Consider the following 27,019-nt stretch of genomic DNA (forward strand, 5'->3'; position numbering starts at 1 on the left):
ATATAATAAAAGCATATATTTATAAATCAGATTGTGCAGGGAAACTCCAACAGCTGTGGAGATGCTCGATATAAAACCTGGCTACGGCGTCTGCTCGGATTCAGGACTGCATGAATGGCACACGCCCAGCGGGGGCGACAGCAGCGCAGCCGGCAGTCATGTGAGAGTTAAAGAGCTCCCGTGAACAGCTGAGAGCTCCACCCCGCCTTCTCTTACCATACATTTTTTATTAACTGCGGCACCGAGCAGCTGACAAATTTTGCTTCCTTTCCATCAAACGCAAATAGCAGCGACAATGACGATAGACGCCAAACGACCGTCCGTCATCATTATGTGTCTACTTTATTGGATGTTCTCATAATCGGTGAAGATATTCTTCTCACATGGGAGTAAAAGATATTTTTTTTAAATATATATACCAGGGGTCTCAAACACGCGGCCCGCAGGCCAAATGTGGCCCGCAGGACACTAGTTTTTAGGCCCCCGCCTTGATATGAAAGTTTAATGTTAGTGTTGATATGGATGCTGTATGGTATCATGTACCCAGAAAAAAAATAATACGTTTGATTAATGTTCATGTTAAAGGTTAAATAACTGTTAATAGTTATCCTCCCTATCCGTGTGGAAGTGGTAAGTTTTTGGCTTTTTAAGTTTAAAGGAAATAACTTGAAGGCTACCGTTTAGGTCGCTAGCTCTCGAGTTTGCGAGTTAGCATGTGTCTCAAGACCCTGCAGTTGCGCAATATGTTGTAAATAAAAAGAGTATAAATGTGACTATAGTCGTGTTTTGTCATGTCTACAGGGCTCTAAAATGCTTTGTTAATTTTAATCTGAAAAAAATATTTTTTTTTACAACATATTGCGCAACTGCAGGGTCTTGAGACACATGCTAACTCGCAAGCTAGAGAGCTAGCGACCTAAACGGTAGCCTCCAAGTTATTTCCTTTAAACTTAAATAGCCAAAAACTTACCACTTCCACACGGATAGGGAGGATAACTATTAACAGTTATTTAACCTTTAACATGAACATTAATCAAACGTAATAATTTTTTCTGGGTACATGATACCATACAGCATCCATATCAAACTTGCGCGGGCCGCACTAACATTAAACTTTCATATCAAGGCGGGGGGCCTCAAACTAGTGTCCTGCGGGCCACATTTGGCCCGCGGGCCGCGTGTTTGAGACCCCCGCATTTTTAGTACACAAATGTGTCTATTCAAAACAACCACAAGAAAAAAAAAACAACTAACAGTTCATAGCTTCAATGTCCGGAGATCTAAATATTTTCCTATTCAGAGTAAGCACATTGAAAGCAACACTAAATGCAAGACTTGTGATGTCATACGTTCCACTTCCTGAGTCAATACACCAAACCACTTCCTACACAAATACACACCCATACGCACAGTTGGTCATGTGACCAACATTGGCTGCTGGACCTGAGCTAAAATTAAAGTAGTGATGTCATCACATACTCAGTGTTGCCTTGGAAACTAGGTCAGTGTTAACCCTTTGCATACGAGGCCGGGGATTCCACGCAAGGCTGAAGATACGATTAAAATGCTTCCCATCTGCAGTCTCACACATGCAGCTGTTTCTTTCCCACAGGAAATCCTGGGCAGAAGAATGCAAGCGAGGGACATTCTTCAAACTACCCAAATACACTTTGAATCTAATTTTAAAAATACTAAATCAGGGGTCTCAAACATGCGGGCCGTGGGCCAAATGTGGCACGCAGGACACTAGTTTGAGGCCCCCGCCTTGATATGAAAGTTTAATGTTTGATATGGATGCTGTATGGTATCATGTACCCAGAAAAAATTATTACGTTTGATTAATGTTCATGTTAAAGGTTAAATAACTGTTAATAGTTATCCTCCCTATCCGTGTGGAAGTGGTAAGTTTTTGGCTATTTAAGTTTAAAGGAAATAACTTGAAGGCTACCGTTTAGGTCGCTAGCTCTCAGGTCAACGTCAGTCAACCGGTCCGATGGATGTGGCGATAAGCGGGTTGGGGCTGTATCAGCTTGAATCCATCATGTATGCACAATGTTAGTTTAAACCAGGGGTCTCAAACATGCGGCTCGCGGGCCAAATGTGGCCCGCAGGACACTAGTTTGAGGCCCCCGCCTGGATATGAAAATTTAATGTTAGTGCGGCCCGCGCAAGTTTGATATGGATGCTGTATGGTATCATGTACCCAGAAAAAATTATTACGTTTGATTAATGTTCATGTTAAAGGTTAAATAACTGTTAATAGTTATCCTCCCTATCCGTGTGGAAGTGGTAAGTTTTTGGTTTTTTTAAGTTTAAAGAAATTAACTTGGAGGCTACCGTTTAGGTCGCTAGCTCTCTAGTTTGCGAGTTAGCATGTGTCTCAAGACCCTGCAGTTGCGCAATATGTTGTAAATAAAAAAGAGTATAAATGTGACTATAGTCGTGTTTTGTCATGTCTACAGGGCTCTAATAATGCTTTGTTCATTTTAATCTGAAAATATAATTTGTCTACCCACCAACTATATGTGGTTTCTTAAGTTTTTAATATTTGCCGTTTTATTGATTATAATATTTATTTCTTTATTACTGATTGATTGATTTTCTTTATTCTTGATTTGTTTATTTATTTTTCATCTTAGTTTGTGTAGAAAAATAAAAAGTAAGATATTTGAGAACAGTGAAATGTTTTATCAGAGCTTTTATTGTAGAAAATCGGAACCAAAGCAAAGTTTATTCATTTTTCTGTTTTTAATAAATTTGGTTTTTTTTTGGAAAACCTGATGCGGCCCAGTCTCACCCAGACCCTAGCTCCAGTGGCCCCCAAGTAAATTGAGTTTGAGACCCCTGTGCTAAAGCGATTATTTGAGCAGCAAGGTGCACATGCGAAGAAGGCCGTGTTTGCAGTTTGGTGAGCAGGGTGCTGTTTGACAAGGAAACAAGATCTTGACAAGATAAACACTACACCGCTGACGTGCGTAGCAACCGAAAGCCTCAACAAAGAGCAGCACAGAAAAGTAATGAATGCACAACAAGGCAGTTTGTGAATGCAAGATAATGTCTAAAGACGACTGCACAACATAGACAGCTGTTTTGTTTTATTCTGGTAACCAAAATATTGGAACTAGGTCACCAAAAAATGCAGTGCATGTGTAAGCGAACTATATAGTCTGTACCAACTATATAGTTGGTGGGTAGACAAATTATTTTTTTCAGATTAAAATGAACAAAGCATTATTAGAGCCCTGTAGACATGACAAAACACGACTATAGTCACATTTATACTCTTTTTATTTACAACATATTGCGCAACTGCAGGGTCTTGAGACACATGCTAACTCGCAAACTAGAGAGCTAGCGACCTCAACGGTAGCCTCCAAGTTATTTCCTTTAAACTTAAGTAGCCAAAAACTACCACTTCCACACGGATAGGGAGGATAACTATTAACAGTTATTTAACCTTTAACATGAACATTAATCAAACGTAATAATTTTTTCTGGGTACATGATACCATACAGCATCCATATCAAACTTGCGCGGGGCTGCACTAACATTAAACTTTCATATCAAGGCGGGGGGCCTCAAACTAGTGTCATGCGGACCACATTTGGCCCGCGGGCCGCGTGTTTGAGACCCCTGGTTTAAAACTAACATTGTGCATACATGATGGATTCAAGCTGATATAGCCCCAACCCGCTTATCTCCACATCCAGCGGTTGCCAAAAACTTACCACTTCCACACGGATAGGGAGGATAACTATTAACAGTTATTTAACCTTTAACATGAACATTAATCAAACGTAATAATTTTTTTCTGGGTACATGATACCATACAGCATCCATATCAAACTTTAAACTTTCATATCAAGGCAGGGGCTTCAAACTAGTGTCCTGCGGGCCAGGTGTTTGAGACCCCTGTCATAGAGAAACTCCTCATGACAACATGTATTTATGCATGCCCATTGGAATTAACATCCACGTGCCGGGAGCATCTTTTTCCAAGAAAGTATTTCACCCGACAACTTCAACGTACTCACTCGCGCGCTTAAGAATGTCGCTCAAACTCGTAGCGCCGACACGCCGCGCGGCGCACCAAAGCTTCGTGCGCATGCGTGACCCACTAACTTTTACTCCCTTTACCTGGTTTGACTCTACACTCACAAGGACGTCGCGCCCCCTCCCGGCTCCTGAGCCAGAACGTAGGATTCCTCCTCCTCTCCCCTCCTTCTTTCTTTCCCCGGCTTCTTGTATCTACACATGCTTGGCGCTGGCACCAATCAGCGGGCAGCGTGGGACGCTTTAAACTGAGGATGCCGCCTCGCCAATGTGACTATTCCGTATTTAGATGATCTTTTGGATTGTTTTTTTTATACTATACAGATTCATAAATAAAATAAAATAACATGGCGACAAAAAACCTGGTTGAACGTTCTTGTCGCTCAGCCAATTCAAGGTTTTCCAAATGGACTTGAATGTTCTTGTTAAAATATGGATGTCATTGAATGCACCATGGGGTGGAAAAGAGGTGGGAGGGCGTGGAAAAGAGAATAACAATCAATAGAATAATGCGACAGGCTGCTTCAAATCCACCTGCCATTAAAAGGGACACAGCCTAATCCTTCTTGTCATGTGATTTATTAATTTTTTTTATGATTTATTCCTTTCCTACTTACATAGATATGATGATTTTAAAATGTACAATTATGTAATAGGTGTTTTCAATCCATGTACAGTTCTATTTATACACATTTCATAAGTGAACAGCATGCAAATTCAAACAAAAGCATTTTGCCCCCCCCTTCCCCGGTCTACACTAGCGATGAAATTATATTTTGTGTCCCGCCAACCCCCCCCATCCCACCCACCCCTGCCTTCCTTCCTTCCTCGCCAGCCTCCCACCGATCAATCCTGAAATAGTCTGCACCGATAGCGATGGATATTTACCCTCCGAGTCCCACAGATGTCTCTTGCTTTGTATTCCTTTGTCCGTCAGCCGAACCCCCCATCAGAAACCCCCCATGGCGTCTCTCCCACCTTCACCTCTATTCCTCCTCCGCTTCTTTCTATCACACTCTCTCTCTCTTTCTCTCTCTCGATGCTCGTTCGTCTTCCAGCAGTTCATTCAGGAAGCCATCTTGCGTTTTTTAATCTGCTTTTGCCGGAGCACTCGTACGCACACACACACGGTCTCTCTCTTTCTCTCTCACTCCCCCCCCCCCCCACCCTTGCTTGTTCTGAATCCCTTGTGCAAGTACAGCAATAGGTCTACACACACACACATTTTTTTTTTCTGTATGGATTTGAACGTCATCTCTACAAGCACTCCGCCCTCCTCCATTTTCTTCTCTCTTCAAACATACACACTTACATGTATGCACAAAAAACAAACACAAAGGCAGGCAGCGCACCGACCAATCAGAACGCAGACTGAGCTCTGCTGCTAGGGTGAAATTTAAAGACATGGATGCTAATAATAAAAAACAAAGGTGTGTATAAAATTTTAAAAAAAGGGAAAGTGGTTGAATATGTGGTGTTTGTGTGACATAAAGACACAAAGTGTGTGTATGTTTGAGACTGTGCGTGCGGTGTGGGTGTGTGGGGGGGGTGTTGTGCATGTGGGGGGGGGGGGGGATGGGTAATCTCTATGTCTCCTGTCAATTATCTCTTGGAGCTTGCCTTCCCTAAACAATGCCTCTGGTATGTGCTATTGCTAAGCACCATCTGTGTCAGGGCTGCCTGCAATAACTGGACTGGACTACACGGCGTGTACACACACACACACACACACACACACACATACACACACATGCAAAAAGCACCATTACTCAGCAAACACCCACATACGTATTAAAAGTCAGCAAAAATAGAAACAATGGCAGAAAAGTGTACAATAACAACTGTGCAAAAAAAAGGGCGACGTTATAACGATCTGTGCTTGTTTATCAAACCAAACGATTCACATGTGACAAATTTGTAGACCTAGTAAAGCTACAAATTAATACTACTTAATTGGGTAAAAAGGTGTACTGAAGTAAAATATGCAGCAGTAATAGTATATTTAAGTGAATATCGCCGAGAGGTCTACTACGCCCCCGAGTGTCGACAACCGATCGAGAGCTACGCCGAGGAGACAACCCGAAGAGGCAGGCGAGGCAGCAGCCCCGGAGTGACACGGCGTTTGTAGTAGCGTACGCTCTCGTACGGCATGAGGGGAAATCCCCGCTGCTGACGTCACATGGGGGTCACGTGCGAGGCATGTGTGTGATTCTGTGTGTGTGTGTGTGTGTGTTTATGTGCCAGCTCAGGCTTTTAAGAGTGGCCCAAGAGCGCCGCTACGCCAGGATATGGACTCGCGCAAGTGGAGGAGGTTGTGTTCATTGGGGGTATTTTTTACATGTAAAGGGTCCATGACTGTGATTTAACAATTGGGATCATGTGGGAATGGGGTTTGTTTTGGTGTACTTAAAACACAATGTTTACAGTATTCATTCATTTTCTACAGGGCACATATAGACAAACAACCATTCACACTCACATTCATACCTATGGACAATTTGGAGTCGCTAATTAACCTAGCATGTTTTTTGGAATGTGGGAGGAAACCCGGAGAAAACCCACGCATGCACAGGCAAACTCCACACAAAAATGGCCGAGGGTGGAATTGAACCCTGGTCTCCTAGCTGTGAGGTCTGCGCGGTAACCAGACAACTGCCGTGCAGCTATGGACAATTGCAGCTGTCTTCGGGTGAGAGGCGCGGTACACCCTGGACTTGCGGCCAGCCAATCACAGGGCACATATAGACAAACAACCATTCACACTCACATTCATACCTATGGACAATTTGGAGTCGCCAATTAACCTAGCATGTTTTTGGAATGTGGGAGGAAACCGGAGTACCTGAAGAAAACCCACGCATGCACGGGGAGAACATGCAAACTCCACACAGAGATGCCCGAGCGGGGAATCGAACCCGGGTCTCCTAGCTGTGAGACCTGGCAAAACGGCAACAGCAACAGAGTCAACTATAATGGGTAATATAAATGGAAAGATGACTGTAGGGGTGTTATTTCATGTCTAGAGGGCTCTATAAATATTCATTCATTCATTCATTTTCTACCGCTTATCCTCACGAGGGTCACAGGGGGTGCTGGAGCCTATCCCAGCTGTCTTCCGGCGAGAGGCGGGGTACACCCTGGACTGGTGGCCAGCCAATCACAGGGCACATATAGACAAACAACCATTCACACTCACATTCATACCTATGAGTTATCAGAGACGTAAGAATGACATAATCAGCCCCCCGACTTGCTCAGAATTGAACCAAAACAGTAACAAAAACAGTAAAAATCTTTGTTTGGGGTGTTTTTTTGCTATAAAAATGATAATTTGTGCTACACTCAATACAATACACTCATATGTGACTTTACTCATCTGTCATTACTTGCACTAAGACTCATTCATCATTACACTAAAATTAATATATCTGCAATATGTATGCTCTATATATGCTCCTGTGCAATATTATGTGTATATTTTGGATATCTTGTATATATCTTGTTAAACTGTCTTTTTTTAACTCTACTTTTTGTATACTTTTTTAACTTGACTACTGCACTGAAAGGAGAAGGTCTCCAATCTCATTGTACAATCTTGTATAATAACAATAAAGGCCATTCCATTCCATTTCATATTTTCTTTTTAGTTATTAAGCTTACGATGTTACATAAAGACACATATCACATAACAATGCTATTCATGGTTGCGGGGTGATATGTCCAATTTTTAAATAATAATTTTGGCAAATGTGTTAATGATGTAGGACCAATGTTAATAAAAAATAAAATAAAAAATAAAAAATAAAAAATAAAAAATAAAAAATAAAAAATAAAAAATAAAAAATAAAAAATAAAAAATAAAAAATAAAAAATAAAAAATAAAAAATAAAAAATAAAAAATAAAAAATAAAAAATAAAAAATAAAAAATAAAAAATAAAAAATAATAAAATAATAAAATAATAAATACAAATAAAATAGCATCTTTTCACGCAGGTTCAGGGCTTTTTACCTCAATAATAATTTTTTTTTGATATTATTAGAGTCCTCACTGTTCTGCTTGAAATGGTCTTTTTGCTGTTCTTTGTGGGAAGTCCTGGAAGGACATTTAATGGTCGACGTTCTTGATAGAAATGAATGGAAAGACATGGACTGTAAATGCCACACGACAAGACAAGTCGAAAAAAGAAGTCCATTCATTCATTTTCTGTACCGCTTATCATCACTATCCCAGCTGTCATCTTGGGTGAGAGGCGGGGTCACGCTGAACTGGTGACCAGCCAATCAAAGGGGACTTATAGACAACAACCTTTCACATTCACATTCACACCAATGGACTAGAGAATAAAGAATAAAGAAAATCAATCAGTAATAAATAAATATAATAATAATAATAAAACGGCAAATAATAAAAACTTAAGAAACCACATATAGTTGGTGGGTAGAAAAAATATTTTTTTCAGATTAAAATGAACAAAGCATTATTAGAGCCCTGTAGACATGACAAAACACGACTATAGTCACATTTATACTCTTTTTATTTACAACATATTGCGCAACTGCAGGGTCTTGAGACACATGCTAACTCGCAAACTAGAGAGCTAGCGACCTAAACGGTAGCCTTCAAGTTATTTCCTTTAAACTTAAATAGCCAAAAACTTACCACTTCCACACGGATAGGGAGGATAACTATTAACAGTTATTTAACCTTTAACATGAACATGAATCAAACGTAATAATTTTTCTGGGTACATGATACCATACAGCATCCATATCAAACTTGCGCGGGACGCACTAACATTAAACTTTCATATCAAGGCGGGGGCCTCAAACTAGTGTCCTGCGGGCCACATATGGCCCGCGGGCCGCGTGTTTGAGACCCCTGATTTATAGTCTCCAATTAACATGCATATTTGATATGCGATATGAACCCGCGATCTCCAATTTTTTGTGCAGCCCCGCTGGCTACATGATAATAAATAACGCAAGATGGCTAAAAACAGCTAGGGTTCTTACAGAGGTCAGGGCTTTAGAAACACCGAGGCAGTAAACTTCTATTACCCCTCAGCAAAAAAAGCCCTTGGAAAGAGGACAGTTACAATTAGGAGAGTCTGAGTTGAGTTCAATAACCTCTCACTCTCTAACATGGCAACACGTATTCGCAAATATATCCGCATGTGTATAAATCTATAACAAGAAACTTCTCAATGCAATTGCAAAAAAACCCAAAAATAACGTCACAAAAAAACTGCAGGAAACCCTAGGGGGTTTGCGAGAGAAACCTTGTAAAAATCCAGACAGCAAAACAAGACAAGGCAGGCCTGAAGAGTGCTGATGAGCGCCCCTATTTCCTGTTTGTGTCATTTCCTTTAACCTCAAGGTGATGCTCAACACCTCAACATCTCTATGACCGCATTCACATGAACATCCTTCAAATATTACATACGAAACATTATATATGATTTACACACATGTATACTTGTGTGTACATTTCAAGTAATTGGATATATCGCCATATTGCAGCCAAACTAAAGTGTTTCTCATTCTACTGGTGTTGTTACCAGAATGTTGCTTGTAAACTTTTGAGTGTTACCAGACACGTTGTAAACCATGCAAGCAGACAAGATACGACAGGCCTGAACAGAACTGTCAGAAGACCCTACATTTGCACATAAATGACCACAATTTTGTTCCACCGTATAAACCGGGGGTCTCAAACATGCGGCCCGTGTGCCAAATGTGGCCCGCAGGACACTACTTTGAGGCCCCCGCCTTGATATGAAAGTTAAATGTTTGATATGGATGCTGTATGGTATCACGTACTCAGAAAAAATTATTACGTTTGATTAATGTTCATGTTAAAGGTTAAATAACTGTTAATAGTTATCCTCCCTATCCGTGTGGAAGTGGTAAGTTTTTGGCTATTTAAGTTGAAAGGAAATAACCTGAAGGCTACCGTTTTAGGTCGCTAGCTCTCTAGTTTGCGAGTTAGCATGTGTCTCAAGACCCTGCAGTTGCGCAATATGTTGTAAATAAAAAGAGTATAAATGTGACTATAGTCGTGTTTTGTCATGTCTACAGGGCTCTAATAATGCTTTGTTCATTTTAATCTGAAAAAAAATAATTTGTCTACCCACCAACTATATGTGGTTTCTTAAGTTTTTATTATTTGGGGTTTTATTATTATTATTATTATTATATTTATTTATTACTGATTGATTGATTTTTTTTTTCTTGATTTGTTTATTTATTTTGTGCAGAAAAATAAAAATTAAGATATTTGAGAACAGTGGAATGTTTTATCAGAGCTCATCCTCCCCATCCGTGTGGAAGTGGTAAGTTTTTGTGTGTAAGTTCATGTGTTTATTTTTCATCTTATTTTGTGCAGAAAAATAAAATTGAAGATATTTGAGAACAGTGGAATGTTTTATCAGAGCTTTTCTTGTAGAAAATCGGAACCAAAGCACTGAAAAAGTTTGTATATTTTTCTGTTTTTAATAAATGCGTTTTGTTTTTTGTTTTTTGAAAACCTGATGCGGCCCAGCCTTGCCCAGATATAAACTGATATAAACACAAATCATCAACAGTAGCTATGTCATGTCTTTACATATTCAAGTGTCAATCATTGTATTTTTCCGACATTTACAGCGGAACCCATTTAAGTCCATCGCGCTTATGTCAACAACCATTCAATGTCAGCGAGGGCTGCAACTAACAATTATTGCTAACTCGCAAACTAGAGAGCTAGCGACCTGAACGGTAGCCTTCAAGTTATTTCCTTTAAACTTAAATAGCCAAAAATTAACCACTTCCACACGGATAGGGAGGATAACTATTAACAGTTATTTAACCTTTAACATGAACATTAATCAAACGTAATAATTTTTTCTGGGTACATGATACCATACAGCATCCATATCAAACTTGCGCGGGCCGCACTAACATTAAACTTTCATATCAAGGCGGGGGCCTCAAACTAGTGTCCTGCGGGCCACATTTGGCCCGCGGGCCGCGTGTTTGAGACCCCTGATTTAAACTTAAATAGCCAAAAACTTACCACTTCCACACGGATAGGGAGGATAACTATTAACAGTTATTTAACCTTTAACATGAACATGAATCAAACGTAATAATTTTTTCTGGGTACATGATACCATACAGCATCCATATCAAACATTAAACTTTTATATCAAGGCGGGGGCCTCAAACTAGTGCCACGTGTTTGAGACCCCTGCTCTACTTAGAACCTCCATAAGATACAAAAGTTCAATATTTCAACTGGTCTTATATTTTTTTATCAGAGGTGTACAATAATTTTAATTTCTACTGACTGCAATGCAAATGAATACAATTGGAACATAACACATGATGGGATCCATTCCTCTATCATACTTTTAGTAGCCAAGTCGGGTTTTTCCCGTTTCTCCTCTTCCCCCCCCCTCAACCGCTGAACGTTCACTACATCTTCCTCTTTGACTTTTAAAGCCCATCCCCCCTGCTTTTCAGACCCCGATGCACATACAAACACATTTAGCCACACGCGCACACACTGCACACTTGTAAATGAGCACTCTTTCTTCACACACCCCCCACACACACAAACACAAAATAGCCTAAGGTTAACCCCCCACTCTTAGCTAAAGCCTGGGAGGTCAAAGGACAAAGCAGAGGCAAATACTGGAATTCTCCAGCATGGTTGCTTGCACTCCTCAACCGTGCACTCTATTCACAACACAAACCTCTGCATTGGAGTGTTTAAGCACATCTGAGTAACATCAGTAACATTAGTAGGCCACTTCCTGGGTAACAAAGATTTGTATAAGAAGACTGCATAATATCGTTTTTTATTCTGGGACTCGGATCCAGCATACCCCCGGGACCTTGATGAGGATCAGCAGTATAGAAAATGGATGTATGGATTCTGGGGGCAGGGAGGATGGCTGTATCATAACTCAAATTGTAAAAAAAAAAAAAATTAAATTCCTCTATACTCATTCTTATCCAGATTGGCACCAAAACCTAGTATAGACGGTCCTCAGGTTACGAACAAGGAGCTAGGATGTTGGTCAAGTTTCAGTGAAAATGGGAACTTAAACCTAAATTAACTCCTAAGTCACTCACACTGTACTAGGAGCACATGGAGTACATGTAAAATACAGTAATACGAATAGTAAATGCAATAATTAAACTAACTCTTCCAACATCATGTATTCTCCACCCAAATCTCTCAGATTGTAACAGTGCACAGAATCCATGACCCATCTCGCATTCATTAGTATCTCATAATCTTTATATCTTTATCCTTATCTGTCGAAGGGTTTAAACCAGGGGTCTCAAACTCAATTTACTTGGGGGGCCACTGGAGCTAGGGTCTGGGTGAGACTGGGCCGCATCAGGTTTTCCCAAAAAAAAAAAAAAACGCATTTATTAAAAACAGAAAAATATATAAACTTTTTCAGTGCTTTGGTTCCGATTTTCTACAATAAAAGCTCTGATAAAACATTCAACTGTTCTCATTATTTTTCTGCACAAAATAAGATGAAAAATAAATAAACAAATCAAGAATAAAGAAAATCAATCAATCAGTAATAAATAAATATCATAATAATAATAAAACAGCAAATAATAAAAACTTAAGAAACCACATATAGTTGGTGGGTAGACAAATTATTTTTTTCAGATTAAAATGAACAAAGCATTATTAGAGCCCTGTAGACATGACAAAACACGACTATAGTCACATTTATACTCTTTTTATTTACAACATATTGCGCAACTGCAGGGTCTTGAGACACATGCTAACTCGCAAACTAGAGAGCTAGCGACCTAAACGGTAGCCTCCCAAGTTATTTCCTTTCAACTTAAAAAGCCAAAAAATTACCACTTCCACACGGATAGGGAGGATAACTATTAACAGTTATTTAACCTTTAACATGAACATTAATCAAATTTAATTATTTTTATTTTTATTTTTATTTTTATTTTTATTTTTATTTTTATTTTTATTTTTATTTTTATTTTTATTTTTATTTTTATTTTTATTTTTATTTTTATTTTTATTTTTATTTTTTGGGGTTCATGACTCTTCATCCTTGTATTTAGCAACTGCTTGTATTGTTTCTTGAATTGGCTCATCGTTATGCATTGTTTGAGGGTCTTACTCAATCCATTCCATAGTTTGATTCCACATACTGAAATGTAGTCCTAGCATATAAGTTTTAAAAATCACAGCGGAATGGGTGTGCCCGGAGATGGGCCGTGGGTGGAATAAATTAAAACACACCATTTTGGCGGAAAGCAAGAATTGAAGGAAATACACCTGGAATACCAGTAGGTAAGATCTAGAAAGTTTTCTGTGCGGTTTATTGTGTGTATCTCCTCTATAGGAGTCCACAACTCAATACAAAATGAGCATAATAATAATTCCCTTTAACATTTAACGTTACTTTTACTTTCATTTAAGCTTTGAATTAATTAATGGAAGTGTGTTCAAGTGTGTTCAACTCCGCAAAGGTACATTGCATATGTGTAATACTGCTAAATAACAAAACTACAAAACAAAACAAAACAAGAATATTCCTCTTACTTTGGTACTTTTATGCTTACCAGAAGTAATATATAAAAAAGTACAAAATTAATTATTTTTTTACTTCTCAATAATTGTTCCACTTACCTCCCAGGTGTCTCGCCTCCTTTTCAGCTCTTCACATTTCCGCAGCTTGCAGATCTGCTTGCCGGTCTTGCGGTTGAGACAGTTGACACAGGTACCGCAGTTCACCTTACGTAAGCATGGACCGCAGGAACCACATTTCTTCCTCCTCTTTTTCTGGGGGTCATCCAGGGACGGGGAGTCGGTCGGAGACAAGGAGAACAGGCCTGCTTGCTGGTGTTCGCTCTCTATGTACTTACTCAGAGGGGACTTCTTCTCTAATAATTTCCTATGGATGAGCAGAGTGGGGACTTCGTTGCTGAAAAAGTCATAGACATCCTGAGGAACTGGACTGGTTTGTGAACTTGTTTTGGACATGATGTTTTGTTTGGTAAGTAATGAAGTAGTTTTACAGGTATTGATTATAAAATCAGTCTGACCAGATGACTCCGGACTCTAAGTGATAACTTCCAAGACGGGGGTGTCCATTATTTCCTGCTACCCCAAAGGATGGTTCTTGATCCACCACAATTTGGGCAGCAAATCCGAGACTTGTGGCAACATTTCTGTGCCTGAGTGCCTAAAAAACAGGAAGAAAAATAAGAGTGATGAGCTTTCCGAAGATGTTCACATGCATCAGCTTCGGCTTTGGAAAACAGTCATCGACATTTTTGCCTCTTCTCTGATAAAACATGGACCAAATCCCTACCAAGTTTGTGTTTGACTCATATTGATTTGGTTCTTCAAAACTCGTCGATCGCAATCAACCAATCAATCTTTGCGACTTACGCAGTCGATCGCTGTTTCGAGCGTCCCAAGCAGCTATGTTGAAATGCATGTATATCAGTGGTCTCAAACATGCGGCCCGCGGGCCAAATGTGGCACGCAGGATACTAGCTTGAGGCCCCCACCTTGATATGAAAGTTTAATGTTTGATATGGATGCTGTATGGTATCATGTACCCAGAAAAAATTATTACGTTTGATTCATGTTCATGTTAAAGGTTAAATAACTGTTAATAGTTATCCTCCCTATCTGTGTGGAAGTGGTAAGTTTTTGGCTATTTAAGTTTAAAGGAAATAACATGAAGGCTACCGTTTTAGGTCGTTAGCTCTCTAGTTTGCGAGTTAGCATGTGTCTCAAGACCCTGCAGTTGCGCAATATGTTGTAAATAAAAAGAGTATAAATGTGACTATAGTCGTGTTTTGTCATGTCTACAGGGCTCTAATAATGCTTTGTTCATTTTAATCTGAAAAAAATAATTTGTCTACCCACCAACTATATGTGGTTTCTTACGTTTTTATTATTTGCTGTTTTATTATTATTATTATTATATTTATTTATTACTGATTGATTGATTTTCTTTATTCTTGATTTGTTTATTTATTTTTCATCTTATTTTGTGCAGAAAAATAAAAATTAAGATATCTGAGAACAGTGGAATGCCTTATCAGAGCTTATCCTCCCTATCCGTGTGGAAGTGGTAAGTTTTTGGCTATTTAAGTTTAAAGGAAATAACTTGAAGGCTACCGTTTAGGTCGGAACCAAAGCACTGAAAAAGCACTTTAAAAAAAAATTTCACCACACACTTGCCCGCAGCGTGTCACAACGTGCTCACAACGCCTCGGGCAACTACAGATGGGTAAAAAGTTTGGAAAAGTCAATGCTTTCCTTTCCATGTTGCTATGTGAAATCAATGCGCCCAAGAAGGACGTTCTGGTCATGCTTAAAAGCACCAAAATATGGCAAAATATATTAAGTATTACATACATTAAATAGTTAATTTTCTACCACTTATCCTCACGACGGTCGCGATGGGTGCTGGAGTCTATCCCAGCTGTCATTGGGCAAGACTGGTTCACCAGCCAATCACAGGGCACATATAAACAAACAACCATTCACACTCACATTCATACCTATGGACAATATGGAGTCGCTAATTAACCTAGCATGTTTTTGGAATGTGGGAGGAAACCGGAGTACCCGGAAAAAAACCCACGCATGCACGGGGAGAACATGCAAACTCCACACAGAGATGGAATTGAACTCGGGTCTCCTAGCTGTGAGGCCTGCACGCTAACCACTCGACCACCGTGCAGCCCGTAAGCATTATGTTATCCAGCACATGTATGATAATAATATGTAATGCATCTTTTACTACATGGTCACAGCATGTATATAAAACAATGAAACCTTGTTGGGGGTATTTTGTCTGTTTTTATATCTTTAGAATGAACAGAAAAAATAAAGATCCTGAAAAAAAACACCTGAAATGAGCAGGATATGACGACTTTAACAGACTGGAACATGTTCACCGACAAAAATCGTTTTTTTTTTTTTTATTATCTGCATTGTCTGCGACGTCCCACTACTCAAGAAGACACATGTACACGAAAAAGTACAAGTGAACAAAAAAAACGTCTGTCGATGAATGAGGCCGTGTGACATTGAATATCGGATTAAATCCTCCTTCATTCAGAACTCTGAACACCGAAGACGACAATGACAACAAAGGAGCGTCACAAGAAGAAGCACATTAAGATCCTGCAGTGCTCTTTGTCAATCCCTAGTCCTTAATCCCAATGAAAATCTGTGGAGGAAGCTGATACTTTTAGAGTTGCCAAGCGACAGCCTCAAAAACCTTTAGGATTTGGAGAGTATCTGTTAAGGGGACTTGACTAAAATCCCTTATGAGATGTGTGAAACCCTGGTGACCACCCCCCTAAGAACGTCAACAGAGGTGAGTACTATGTAATATCCAAGTAGTATATAATGTTTTTGAGTGAGGATCTAAATGTATATGTATTGTCTCTATGGTAAATAACCCAACAAACAATAACCCAACAAAAGGTAGATCAATTAATAAAAAGACTACATATGACTTGCCAACTAGGAGAGTGATTTGGACCGTTCCATTCAAATTTGTATTGACATTATGTTCAATAATATCCATATATAATGCTTAATCATTGCAGACCTCACAGCTAGGAGACCAGGGTTCAATTCCACCCTCGGCCATCCCTCGGGTTTTCTCCGGGTACTCCGGTTTCGTCCCACATTCCAAAAACATGCTAGGTTAATTAGCGACTCCAAATTGTCCATAGGTATGAATGTGAGTGTGAATGGTTGTTTGTCTATATGTGCCCTGTGATTGGCTGGCCACCAGTCCAGGGTGTACACCCCGCTTCTAGCCCGAAGACAGCTGGGATAGGCTCCAGCACCACCACCACCCCCGACCCCACGTGAGGAAAAGCGGTAGAAAATGAATGAATGAATGAATGTCCGTCACACTTCCGTCCACGTGGTTTGCCACGTATCTCATTAAATCTCCCTGGCGCGTGAAGTAATCTGATACAATTAACATCTTTGTACATTAAGATAAGTACTGTTATCTCCTCACATTAGCATCTTCAAGGTACACTCATTAGAGCCGCGTGTGTGTGTGTGTGTGTGTGTGTGAAAAAGAGAGCTAATTGCTTTCAGCGACAAAAAGGACACTTTCCTGGGGTGTGAGCACGCGCACGTAGCAACACTAACACATGCACAGCGCGTGGACAAAATCAATTATAAAGGATTTTATTTCCGGTATAATGCCATGTTATACTAAGTCAATGGTACGTTTTCTTGCTAGCACCTTCATAAAAACACACACTATAAACCATTAAAGGCTTATTTGGAACATGAAATTGACTTAGGCATTAAATAACATAGCACATATTTTCTTTTTTTTGTTTGTTTTTTTTTACAATAAATAACAAAAAAATAGCATTTACCTGGTAAACGACTGGGTAGAAAGTTCACTTTCCTTCAATACGTCCTTAACATGTGGCAAGAGGGCATCGGTCGCAAAATTAGTACTGCATCTTCATTAAAATTAAAATATATATATATAGAAAATCCAGTACACAAAATGCTAGTGCAAAAGTTTCAAATGGTCCACACCAAGGGAGAGATAAGTTCCAGTCAGTAAAGGAACACTGAGAGAGAGTGAAGAGGTCATGTTTTGGAGGGTTTAAGTCATCACTAAATGATGGGTGGAGCCTGCCTGCCTGCCTGCCTGCCACATGAGGAAGGAAGTGGGCTAAGTCACGTAGTGGTCAACATAAGGTCATTCCAAAAGTACAATTTTACTACAATAAATATAGAGGACATCACACAACAAATATCTATCTTAAAAAAAACAGCAGTATTAGCTAAATCATAGATTACCTGCCAATCCTCTGATGAGCCATTGTATAGGAAATAGAAGCAATGTTGCAGAATGGAATAATGTACTTCCAGGATGCAGTGGAAAATGAGCAGTGCCTACCACTACGTGTGATCAAACACCTGAAAAACACTATACAATAGTTAACACAGTTGCAAAAAAATTTAAAAAGCTTATAACAAGAAGCATGACAACCAACTAATTATGATACTCAACACATCAAATCTTTATTTGGACACATTTATAACACAAGGCTGCAGGATGCTGACACACACACACACACACACACACACACATGAAATGTATTTTTCTTTTTCAGTAGTGGTCCATAACACCACTGCTGAAAGTGCCTGTAACTAACATCAGCTTCTTTCAGTACTGTAATACGAGTACAACAGTGGGTTATATTCCTGTTTTTGGTCAATTTACAGGTAAAAGTATGCAGAAAGTGGAGAAGCAGGGATTCAAAATAATAAATAAGAAATAAAAATGGTCCACACAGCACTTTTGCACTGAAATATTAGTTTGTTTTTTTTTTAAACACACATAAACTAGCTAGGCTGCACGGTGGTCGAGTGGTTAGCGCGCAGGCCTCACAGCTAGGAGACCAGGGTTCAATTGCACCCTCGGGCATCTCTGTGTGGAGTTTGCATGTTCTCCCCGTGCATGCGTGGGTTTTCTCCGGGTACTCCGGTTTCCTCCCACATTCCAAAAACATGCTAGGTTAATTAGCGACTCCAAATTGTCCATAGGTATGAATGTGAGTGTGAATGGTTGTTTGTCTATATGTGCCCTGTGATTGGCTGGCGACCAGTCCAGGGTGTACTCCAGGAACCCAGCGACCATCGTGAGGATAAGCGGTAGAAAATGAATGAATGAATAAACTAGGTAGTGGGGGAAGAAAAATATAGAAAAACAAAAATATGTTAATAATTTGTGTGCAACAAAGTTGACCATAGTCATTTCAATCAAGGAAATAGTATTTTTTTTCTATATGTAAACAGCACCAGACCAGCACCGCCATTTTACCCTAAATGTAATCAATAAATATTCAGTTAGTAGGAATACATTAGCAGTAAGTTGATCATTTTGTTACTGCTACAAATGCGGAAATACATGTTGACGTGTGTAAACAGAAAATATATGAATCCAATGCATTACATCCGCAGTCAGTCTCATGGAGGTTTGGTCCGTTTTGGGGGGCAGAACTGCTGTCTTTTCATGTTCGGACCTGGAACTTCCCAGCTTTAGTCATGTACTTGATGCCTTTGAAAGGTTTGTATTTCTCACCGTACATGTCCAGACGATTTACCTTCAGCCCTGGTAAAAAAAAAAAGACAGAAACACTTTCATTCACTGGTTCATATTTGGTAGAAATGTACACAAGATACCAAATTTGGTTGTGTGTTTAACATGAAGCGTAATAATGCTGCAAATCACACGTGATAAACATGTTATGTCTTTGGCGCCATCTACTGGGTGATGTGTGACACTGCTGCCAGAGTGAGAGTCAGGTCTGCTGTGAATAATTGTGCATGTGTGTGTGTACCTGAGATGGCCATCTGTTGGATCTTGAATTGAATGTTAATGGTGGGGTTCTCATCAGGTTTGGAGGCTCCCGCCTGAAGACTCATGGTGCCTTTCAGGCTGGGAAGCTTCTGTGGGTTGATCTTGCCTACATCCCAACTCAATAACTAACCAAAACAAAACACAACATTAATAACAGATAATAGTATATATTAAATATCCCATCTTGTTTTCTAATAAACACTGTGATTTAGTTTAATACCTTTGTGACTGGATCAAAGGTGTATGTTCCTTGCGAGGGGTTAAGGTTTGCATTGAGGACACCCCGGGGGAGCTGACTGCTGACCAGCACCGACTCCACAGCCTTGCCCATGGTCTGCTTGGGGCCCAGCGTCAAGTCAAAACGGCCCTGGGAGCTTCCTTCTCTGAAAGTAATGTTGTGTTTGACGTACACTGGAATGGCCACCAGGCTAAAAGAGGGAAGACATGTGGATGTGGTCTGAGTCTATATATATAAAACCGATGTCATTTCTTTAAAGTTATGACATGATACTGACTTCTGAGAGCTGACATGATAAGAGAGTAGACGGAAGTTTCCATCGGGAGGGATAAAGGAGAGGATACGCTCAGCTTCCCAGCGCTTGAATCGGACACACGGGTGGAAGCTGACGTCATCCAGCAGTCGAGGGTTCTAACATGGAGGGTGGAAGTGTATGTTTTTATTAGTCTCCAAAATGATATTTACAATTTTCTTATTGGGTATAGCAATACTACAAACTCATTGAAAATTATTTCTTGCAGTATCTCACTCTTTTACACATTTGGTCACATCATTCATCATAGACTGGTCGCCAGCCAATCACAGGGCACATATAGACAAACAACCATTCACACTCACATTCATACCTATGGACAATTTGGAGTCGCTAATTAACCTAGCATGTTTTTGGAATGTGGGAGGAAACCGGAGTACCCGGAGAAAACCCACGCATGCACGGGGAGAACATGCAAACTCCACACAGAGCTGGCCGAGGGTGGAATTGAACCCTGGTCTCCTAACTGTGAGGTCTGCGCGCTATCCACTCACACAGCCTATTTATATGCTTATATATTTTCTTCCTTTGTGAGCATATAAAATATTTTTATAATATTATTAATTATAATAACTATTTATAATATAATATAATAATAAAATCTAATATAATATGTAGAAAATATTTCATATAATGTTATTAAATATTATAATAATTATTATTATATAATTAGTTTTTGTTGAAATCTTCCTTTCTGAGCATATAAAATACTTTTTATAATATTATTAATTATAATAATTATTTATTAATTATTTATAATATAATATAATAATAAAATATTATATAATATTTAGAAAATATTTTTATGATCTTATAAAATATTATAATAATTATTTTATTTTAATATTAAATTATATATTATTTAATATTTTAATAATAAATATTATCAACTTACCATAAATGACAATGTCAGGTCAGGCATGCCAGTCAGTTTGACACAGGCATCAATTACTCCCTGGATTTCTGCAGTTATGGTGGAACCTGAGGGAAATTATGAATTGGATGAGATATTTAGGCTACAGACTGTAGATGTGCGGGCGGCCTCATTGCATACCCGACTTATCAATGATCGCGTCAATCTCCTCCACCACGTCAAAGTAAGCTTCATTGTTGGTGTACTTGACTCCGGTGCGTCGCCATGGCACCACTGACAGCTGACCAGTAGGGAGCTGTTCACCTACATTTGTGCTGCCTGTAAACAAAGCAAATTGTTTGTTAGTGTGATAATAAATAATAATAATAATAATAAATATTGATAAACGTTATACTAATTACAACAAGGTGAGGGGTTGCAGGAAGATGTTACAAGTTGTGGAGAGGATAAAACGGGATACCTGTGATGGTGTTGACCATCGTGCGGAGGATGGTGGGGGGCTTGATTAGCTCTTTGAGGATGTTGGACTCAGTGGCCAGAGGGAAACCGTTGTCCAGCATCTCCTCCAAAAGTTCATAGACCACAACCACGTTGTCTTTAATGGCGGCCTCTGTGCATACGCCAAAATAGTCCTGTTCACATATAAGTACATAGTAAGACAGAAGACACATTTAATTAACCACACAATGGACAAGGAAGAATGATGCAATAAGACAAAAAGTTGAACCTGGAACGTGTCGACGACTCTGTGCAGAAACTCAATGACAAAGAGTGGCGGCACCTCGCTCTGGATGACTGCCACAAAGTAGATGCGATGTCTGAGAACATTGATGAGGTAGTGGTGCGGCGTGGGGATGACAGGCGGGACGTTCTCCGGTTCAGTGGCACGCTCCTGGGCTTCAAAGAAATAGTCGCACACGGAGCGGCTGACCACGCTCTTCCAGTGTTTTTCCAGAAAAATGTCTCCTGAGGCGTTGACCAGGAACAGGCTGTGGATCATCTTGGCTGGGGGCTACAAATACAATGTGGGACAAGTAACAGTGAGAAAGGGGGCCAAACTAGAAAGTTTAAATAGTTTCATAATTAGCACGTAGAAAACTTGTTAATAACCCTCTACCTGTAAATACAGCTGTAAACATGAAATAATACCCCTATTGTGACCGTTACACTCGTATTACCAAATATACACAGTAGACATAATAAGACATATATACATAAATAAGACATAATACAGACTCACACGTTAGTACGTTCTTGCTGTTTCTTTAGTACTTTCTGCAATGGCTGTTGTCTCATTAATGGAACATTGCTGACACCTGGTGGCCAGTGGAGAATACTATCTATCACAACATGTCTTTCAATGAGTCTTCTGAATGGCTTAAATTTGTTTTTAATTCATTTAGCCATTTTATGCTGGACTATTCTTAATTTATGGTACAAATATGTCCCATTTGTTTAATATGCATATGTTTTACTATTAAACACAGCAATTATATTACTATAATATATTACTATACTATTACTAATATATTAAAATAAATAAAAATAAAAATAAAAATAAAAATAAAAATAAAAATAAAAATAAAAATAAAAATAAAAATAAAAATAAAAATAAAAATAAAAATAAAAATAAAAATAAAAATAAAAATAAAAATAAATTAGGAAAGCAGGAAGTGAACAGATGTAACAGTTACTGATTGTAAAAGTACCAGATGGAGGGGTAGGATTTAATAAGCTTTGCTTCTTCCTACTCCTTTTGGACATGTGGAACTGTGAACTGATTATGGGATGCACTCAATTGTAATCTGATGCATGTTCAAATGAAATAGAACCATTACCATTATTAAAATATTGACTTATATACTGACCAAAACTTTCTACACAACATTGAGTTTATTGCAACACATGCCATTTTGTTATGATAAATTTTAAAATACATAACAAATATTAAGATTCAAATCAAAACACAGTTTCAGAGTCAGGAATGAAGAACAGATGTTTCATGGTTTCAAATTAATTGTATCAGTTGAAGGTGCAATTCTGGATCCCCGAAGTCAGTATCTTGTATGGCCTGCTCTGACATCACTCTGTGATGCGCTCCCATTCCGCCTGGAGTGCTTGAAGCAACTGTTGGGACTATGGCTGGTTCTAGACCACGCCTTCTCTGCGATCCTAAATACCTCATAGATGTTCTCTAGGGTTGAAATCTGGGAATACGCAGGCCAATTCGAGACACTGAACATTATTATGCCTCAGGCAGTCCTGACAGACTTTGGTGACGTGGTCTCGCGTCATCCTGCTGCCGCATTAGGCGATAGTGATGGAACTGCGACAGGGGGTCAGGATGTCGTCACGACAACGGGCCGCACTATGGTTTCCATTAATGAAAATAAGGTCTGTCTTGCATCTACTGCTTATTCCAACACAAACCATCAGACTGGGTCTACCCATCCTGTGGTGTATATTATCTCTTGTTAAAATGACAGACATTGAGTGCTAAATGGGACCGAACGTGACATGGTGTACTGTTCATTGGCGGATTCTGATATTTTGTCATTGTCAATGGGTAAATATTTAAGAAAATATATATTTATAAATATACATATGACACGGCACACTGGTTGGAAATCACTGATGTAGAGCGAGTCATGGGGTTGTGTCAGTTACACGTCATGTGACAGTGCTGTCAAAAATAGCCATAATACATTCCTTCTTCATCAAAACAATGTCTCTTAAGGTTTGAATTGTTTGAAAAAGTTGCATACTCCCTACTTATCACATGACATTCTTTGTGGATAAAGGCAGTTTGTGCCCTGAAGGACTCACAAAGCTTTCACCCCAACAACACAGGATACAGTTGTTGCGTATTCCATCTTTAGCGCCAATGTGGCCAAACTTTTTCCAATTCTTCAAACAGGAATGAATGATGCGGGGCCACGTTGTTACATTTTGTGCATGAAAGATGCTAAAGCCAATCTATGTTGCACTATGTCATTGTTTTACTGCATTAGAAATGAGTGAAATACCAAAATTATCAATTTCTCACTTGACTTTTTCCACTTGGTAATAATCATAGATGAGCTCATGATGACATAAATCCCGCTGTAATGACATCATGACATAACTGGAAGGTCACCGCACCAATAAAGCCTCCATTTAGATTGCTCTAACGTCATCGCTACTCTACTCATGTTATTGCTCAGTGTTTGGGAATTGATTATATAATGCAGGGGTGTCCAAACTTTTTCCACCGAGTGCCACATACTAAAAAAAATTAAATGATGCAAGGGCCACTTTGATATTTTTGTAAAATGTTATATATATTTCAAGAAAATCAATGATCAATGATGCAGTCTTTATACAGAAACCTTTATACAGTCTTTTTCACTGTGCAGCTTCCCCACCTCCATATCTCTGCGGGGATATCCGCTCATTTGTCGTTGTGTATTCGTCGGGTGCTCAAAGCTAAAAGCTGCTCACGAGTGTCAACAATGCCGCTAGTGGCAAGCTACATACATAATAAGATGAACATCAATAGCTGAAAACGTGCTTAAGGGGTCGCTATGGTACAAAAACAATAAGGAATTAATAAATAAAGCACTATTAAACGCTTAAAACGGCGCAGGAGACACAGACCTTCCTTCAATAGCTACCACTAGGGGGACGCCATCTTGAAACATGAGACCTCCACATAAAATCCAGTCTATATCGGTATGAATGTTATGCTTCTTTTTGATATTGTGCTGAAAAGAAATATTGATATTTTTCAAAATATCGATATATCGCTCAGTCCTAGTTTATTCCTATAATAATTTCACGTTTTACTCCTACCTAATTTTCCAAACATTACAACTTATTTGTTTCTCATGTTATGATGACTTTTAAAAATGAATGTATTCTTAAAATGTTATTATTTTTCCTCACAATATTAAGAGGTTATTCTGTGCGGTCATCATGTGCAATAGGGATCGACCGATATGTTTTTTTTCGGGCCGATGCCGATACCGATTTTTTCCCCATCACCCTTAGCCGATGGCCGATTTTGCTTGGGCCGATATTTGTGGCCGATACTGCTTTTGCTTCCTCAATTTACATGAAAAATGACAATGATAACAAATATTACAGGTCTCAAGGAAGTGGTTGGAGTTGGTAATTCCCAGCAAGAGTAAAATATTTTCATCTGTCAACGGCATTTCACATGAGACTGGCAGGTATGTGAAAATTTGTTTCAAAAGTCATACATAGTATCCATTTTTATATATTTTTTTCTAATCAAAAAGTCCAGGGAAGAAAATCAAGTGTCATAATTTTCATGTTTTTTCCCATATACTGCAGTACAGCAGCACGCTGTGTATTCCTTTAGACCCCATACTAAACACAATGTACACGTGACATGTAGTATTTCCGGGCAAAAAAAAAACACATTCAATTTTGATGAAATTTTGTCTGCAGATAAATATTAATGTCATTTAATATACAATATGCCTTTTATCTTTTACTACATCTCCAGTACATGAGCTTGAAATGCTTAAAGTTGAACTTAATTCTTACTCCCACCCCCAGGTCCAAGGCACAAGTCATTGCTGAGCTACTGTGAAATAGCAAATGAACCCGAACGGAAACTAAAACACAAGATGCCGCCGACTCATATTATAGTTATTGTTGACTAAATGAAGCTAACCATTCTGTCAAATGTAAACACGCAATAACGGTGCGACATTTTACAGGCCTCCATCTCAATCGACAATAATATTCATCAGTCCTCCTCCTGAGTGTCTCATGACAAGAGGGGGAGAACCATCAACCACAACGCGAATGAAAATAGAGTTAAACAATTATTTATTGGCAGTTCGAGTTAAGCAGAGAACACTTTGTAGAGTCATAAAGCACTTACCTGGGACAATTTCTACGTCTAGGTCTCGAATTTCACAATTTTCTCATTGAAATATGACACTGTCGTCGCTTCCGTTTGGTGGATCAGCCTCTGGTGCCAGGGAGCGAAGGAAAAAAAAACAACCAATAACAAGCCCAGAAAAAATGTAAATCCCGCCTTTTCAATGCATTCATTGGCCAAGAGTAAGAAAGTAGTTCCGGTGAGGCTTAGTCTTGATTGGACGAGGAGGCCACTGCTGTGGCAAATCTCAGTAGATATGCTTCATGATTGGTTCAAAAGAAAGCAGGTCTGACATTTTGTTTCTGGTGTTAGATATATAAGCTGTGTTTGCGTCCTTAAAGTGCGCATTTGTAGGCTGCATGTGACGTCATCTTGTTGCGCGAAGGCTCCTCAAAATGCGGTCGACAAATCCCTTCATTGAGAAGAAGTCTGCATTTAAACAACCGCTGTGGTCCATCATATCCCAACATTCTTTGCGCGTCTCGTTCAGCCTTTAAAAACGCTAGGACGTCGGAGTAAACACGAGAACACGTGACACAACCAGGAAGTGTGAGGAAGACCTTGGTAGGCTACTACTAGTAGGATGCACACTGCGAATTCAAACACGGCCTTATTAAGTTTTAGCACAATATAGGGTATTATGCTACCTGTGTTGATTTTTTTAATAATTAAAAAACAAAATACACTTATAAGGGCCATTTTTTAACTGTCAAAATTACAAAAATGTAATTTTTCAACTGGACATCTGTCTACACATATTGAAGTAATTAAAATGTGTATGGCCCATGTCAGGCAACTTTATTTCAGTTGTTTATGACTTTCTTTATCCAACATGTGACTAGCAGCATGGATTGTCACTGGAGTTTTAAAGCATAGAATTACAAAATGCATGACCTTAAAAACGTCAAGAGAAACGTGAATGGCTCAACATAATTTATTTTCATTTTATGTTAAAATGTACAGAGTTCTTTGAAAGTACTTGCTAAGAAAGAGGGGACGAATAAATGGAAATACATACAGAGACAAGAGAAGAGAGTTGAGGGCGCTGAGCACAGCACAGCACTGCACTCAGCCAAACACTCTATTTATTTTTGCACTCTCTCTTAGCATACAACGTAACATGTACAATTCCAAAGGATACAAAAAGGGAAGCGATATAAACAGACAGAAATATACGGAGCTTATTTGTACATGCCTCTTTAATGTAAGGAAGTCATCCTATA

The 27,019-nt window shown here is 39.1% G+C and overlaps 2 protein-coding genes across 4 annotated transcripts in view; both read right to left on the reverse strand.

The window, feature by feature from the left end:
* Window positions 1-18,010, reverse strand: part of tet3 (tet methylcytosine dioxygenase 3) — a 55,851-nt gene extending 37,841 nt beyond the window's left edge. The window contains exons 1-2 of one of the 3 annotated variants that reach the window (XM_058070048.1): window positions 17,475-18,010; window positions 13,726-14,281 (exon numbers count right to left, since the gene is read on the reverse strand). In XM_058070048.1, the coding sequence (XP_057926031.1) occupies window positions 13,726-14,079 (354 nt within the window). In that variant the 5' untranslated portion in view covers window positions 14,080-14,281; window positions 17,475-18,010. Of the gene's footprint in view, window positions 1-4,942; window positions 5,126-13,725; window positions 14,282-17,474 lie in introns of those variants that run through there. The other 2 variants (XM_058070051.1, XM_058070050.1) reach the window with 2 other exon arrangements.
* Window positions 18,011-18,153: 143 nt separating this feature from the next.
* ap3m2 (adaptor related protein complex 3 subunit mu 2) lies at window positions 18,154-25,956 on the reverse strand. Its single transcript, XM_058070055.1, has 9 exons — window positions 25,797-25,956; window positions 21,630-21,914; window positions 21,363-21,534; window positions 21,083-21,220; window positions 20,924-21,009; window positions 19,993-20,126; window positions 19,698-19,905; window positions 19,458-19,602; window positions 18,154-19,228 (listed from the first exon to the last, which is right to left on the reverse strand). The coding sequence occupies exons 2-9, from the start codon at window positions 21,900-21,902 to the stop codon at window positions 19,128-19,130; spliced, it is 1,257 nt and encodes a 418-aa protein (XP_057926038.1). The 5' UTR covers window positions 21,903-21,914; window positions 25,797-25,956; the 3' UTR covers window positions 18,154-19,127.
* Window positions 25,957-27,019: the final 1,063 nt, after the last annotated feature.

The sequence above is a fragment of the Doryrhamphus excisus genome, chromosome 4, assembly GCF_030265055.1.
Source record: "Doryrhamphus excisus isolate RoL2022-K1 chromosome 4, RoL_Dexc_1.0, whole genome shotgun sequence".
Lineage (NCBI taxonomy): Eukaryota > Metazoa > Chordata > Actinopteri > Syngnathiformes > Syngnathidae > Doryrhamphus > Doryrhamphus excisus.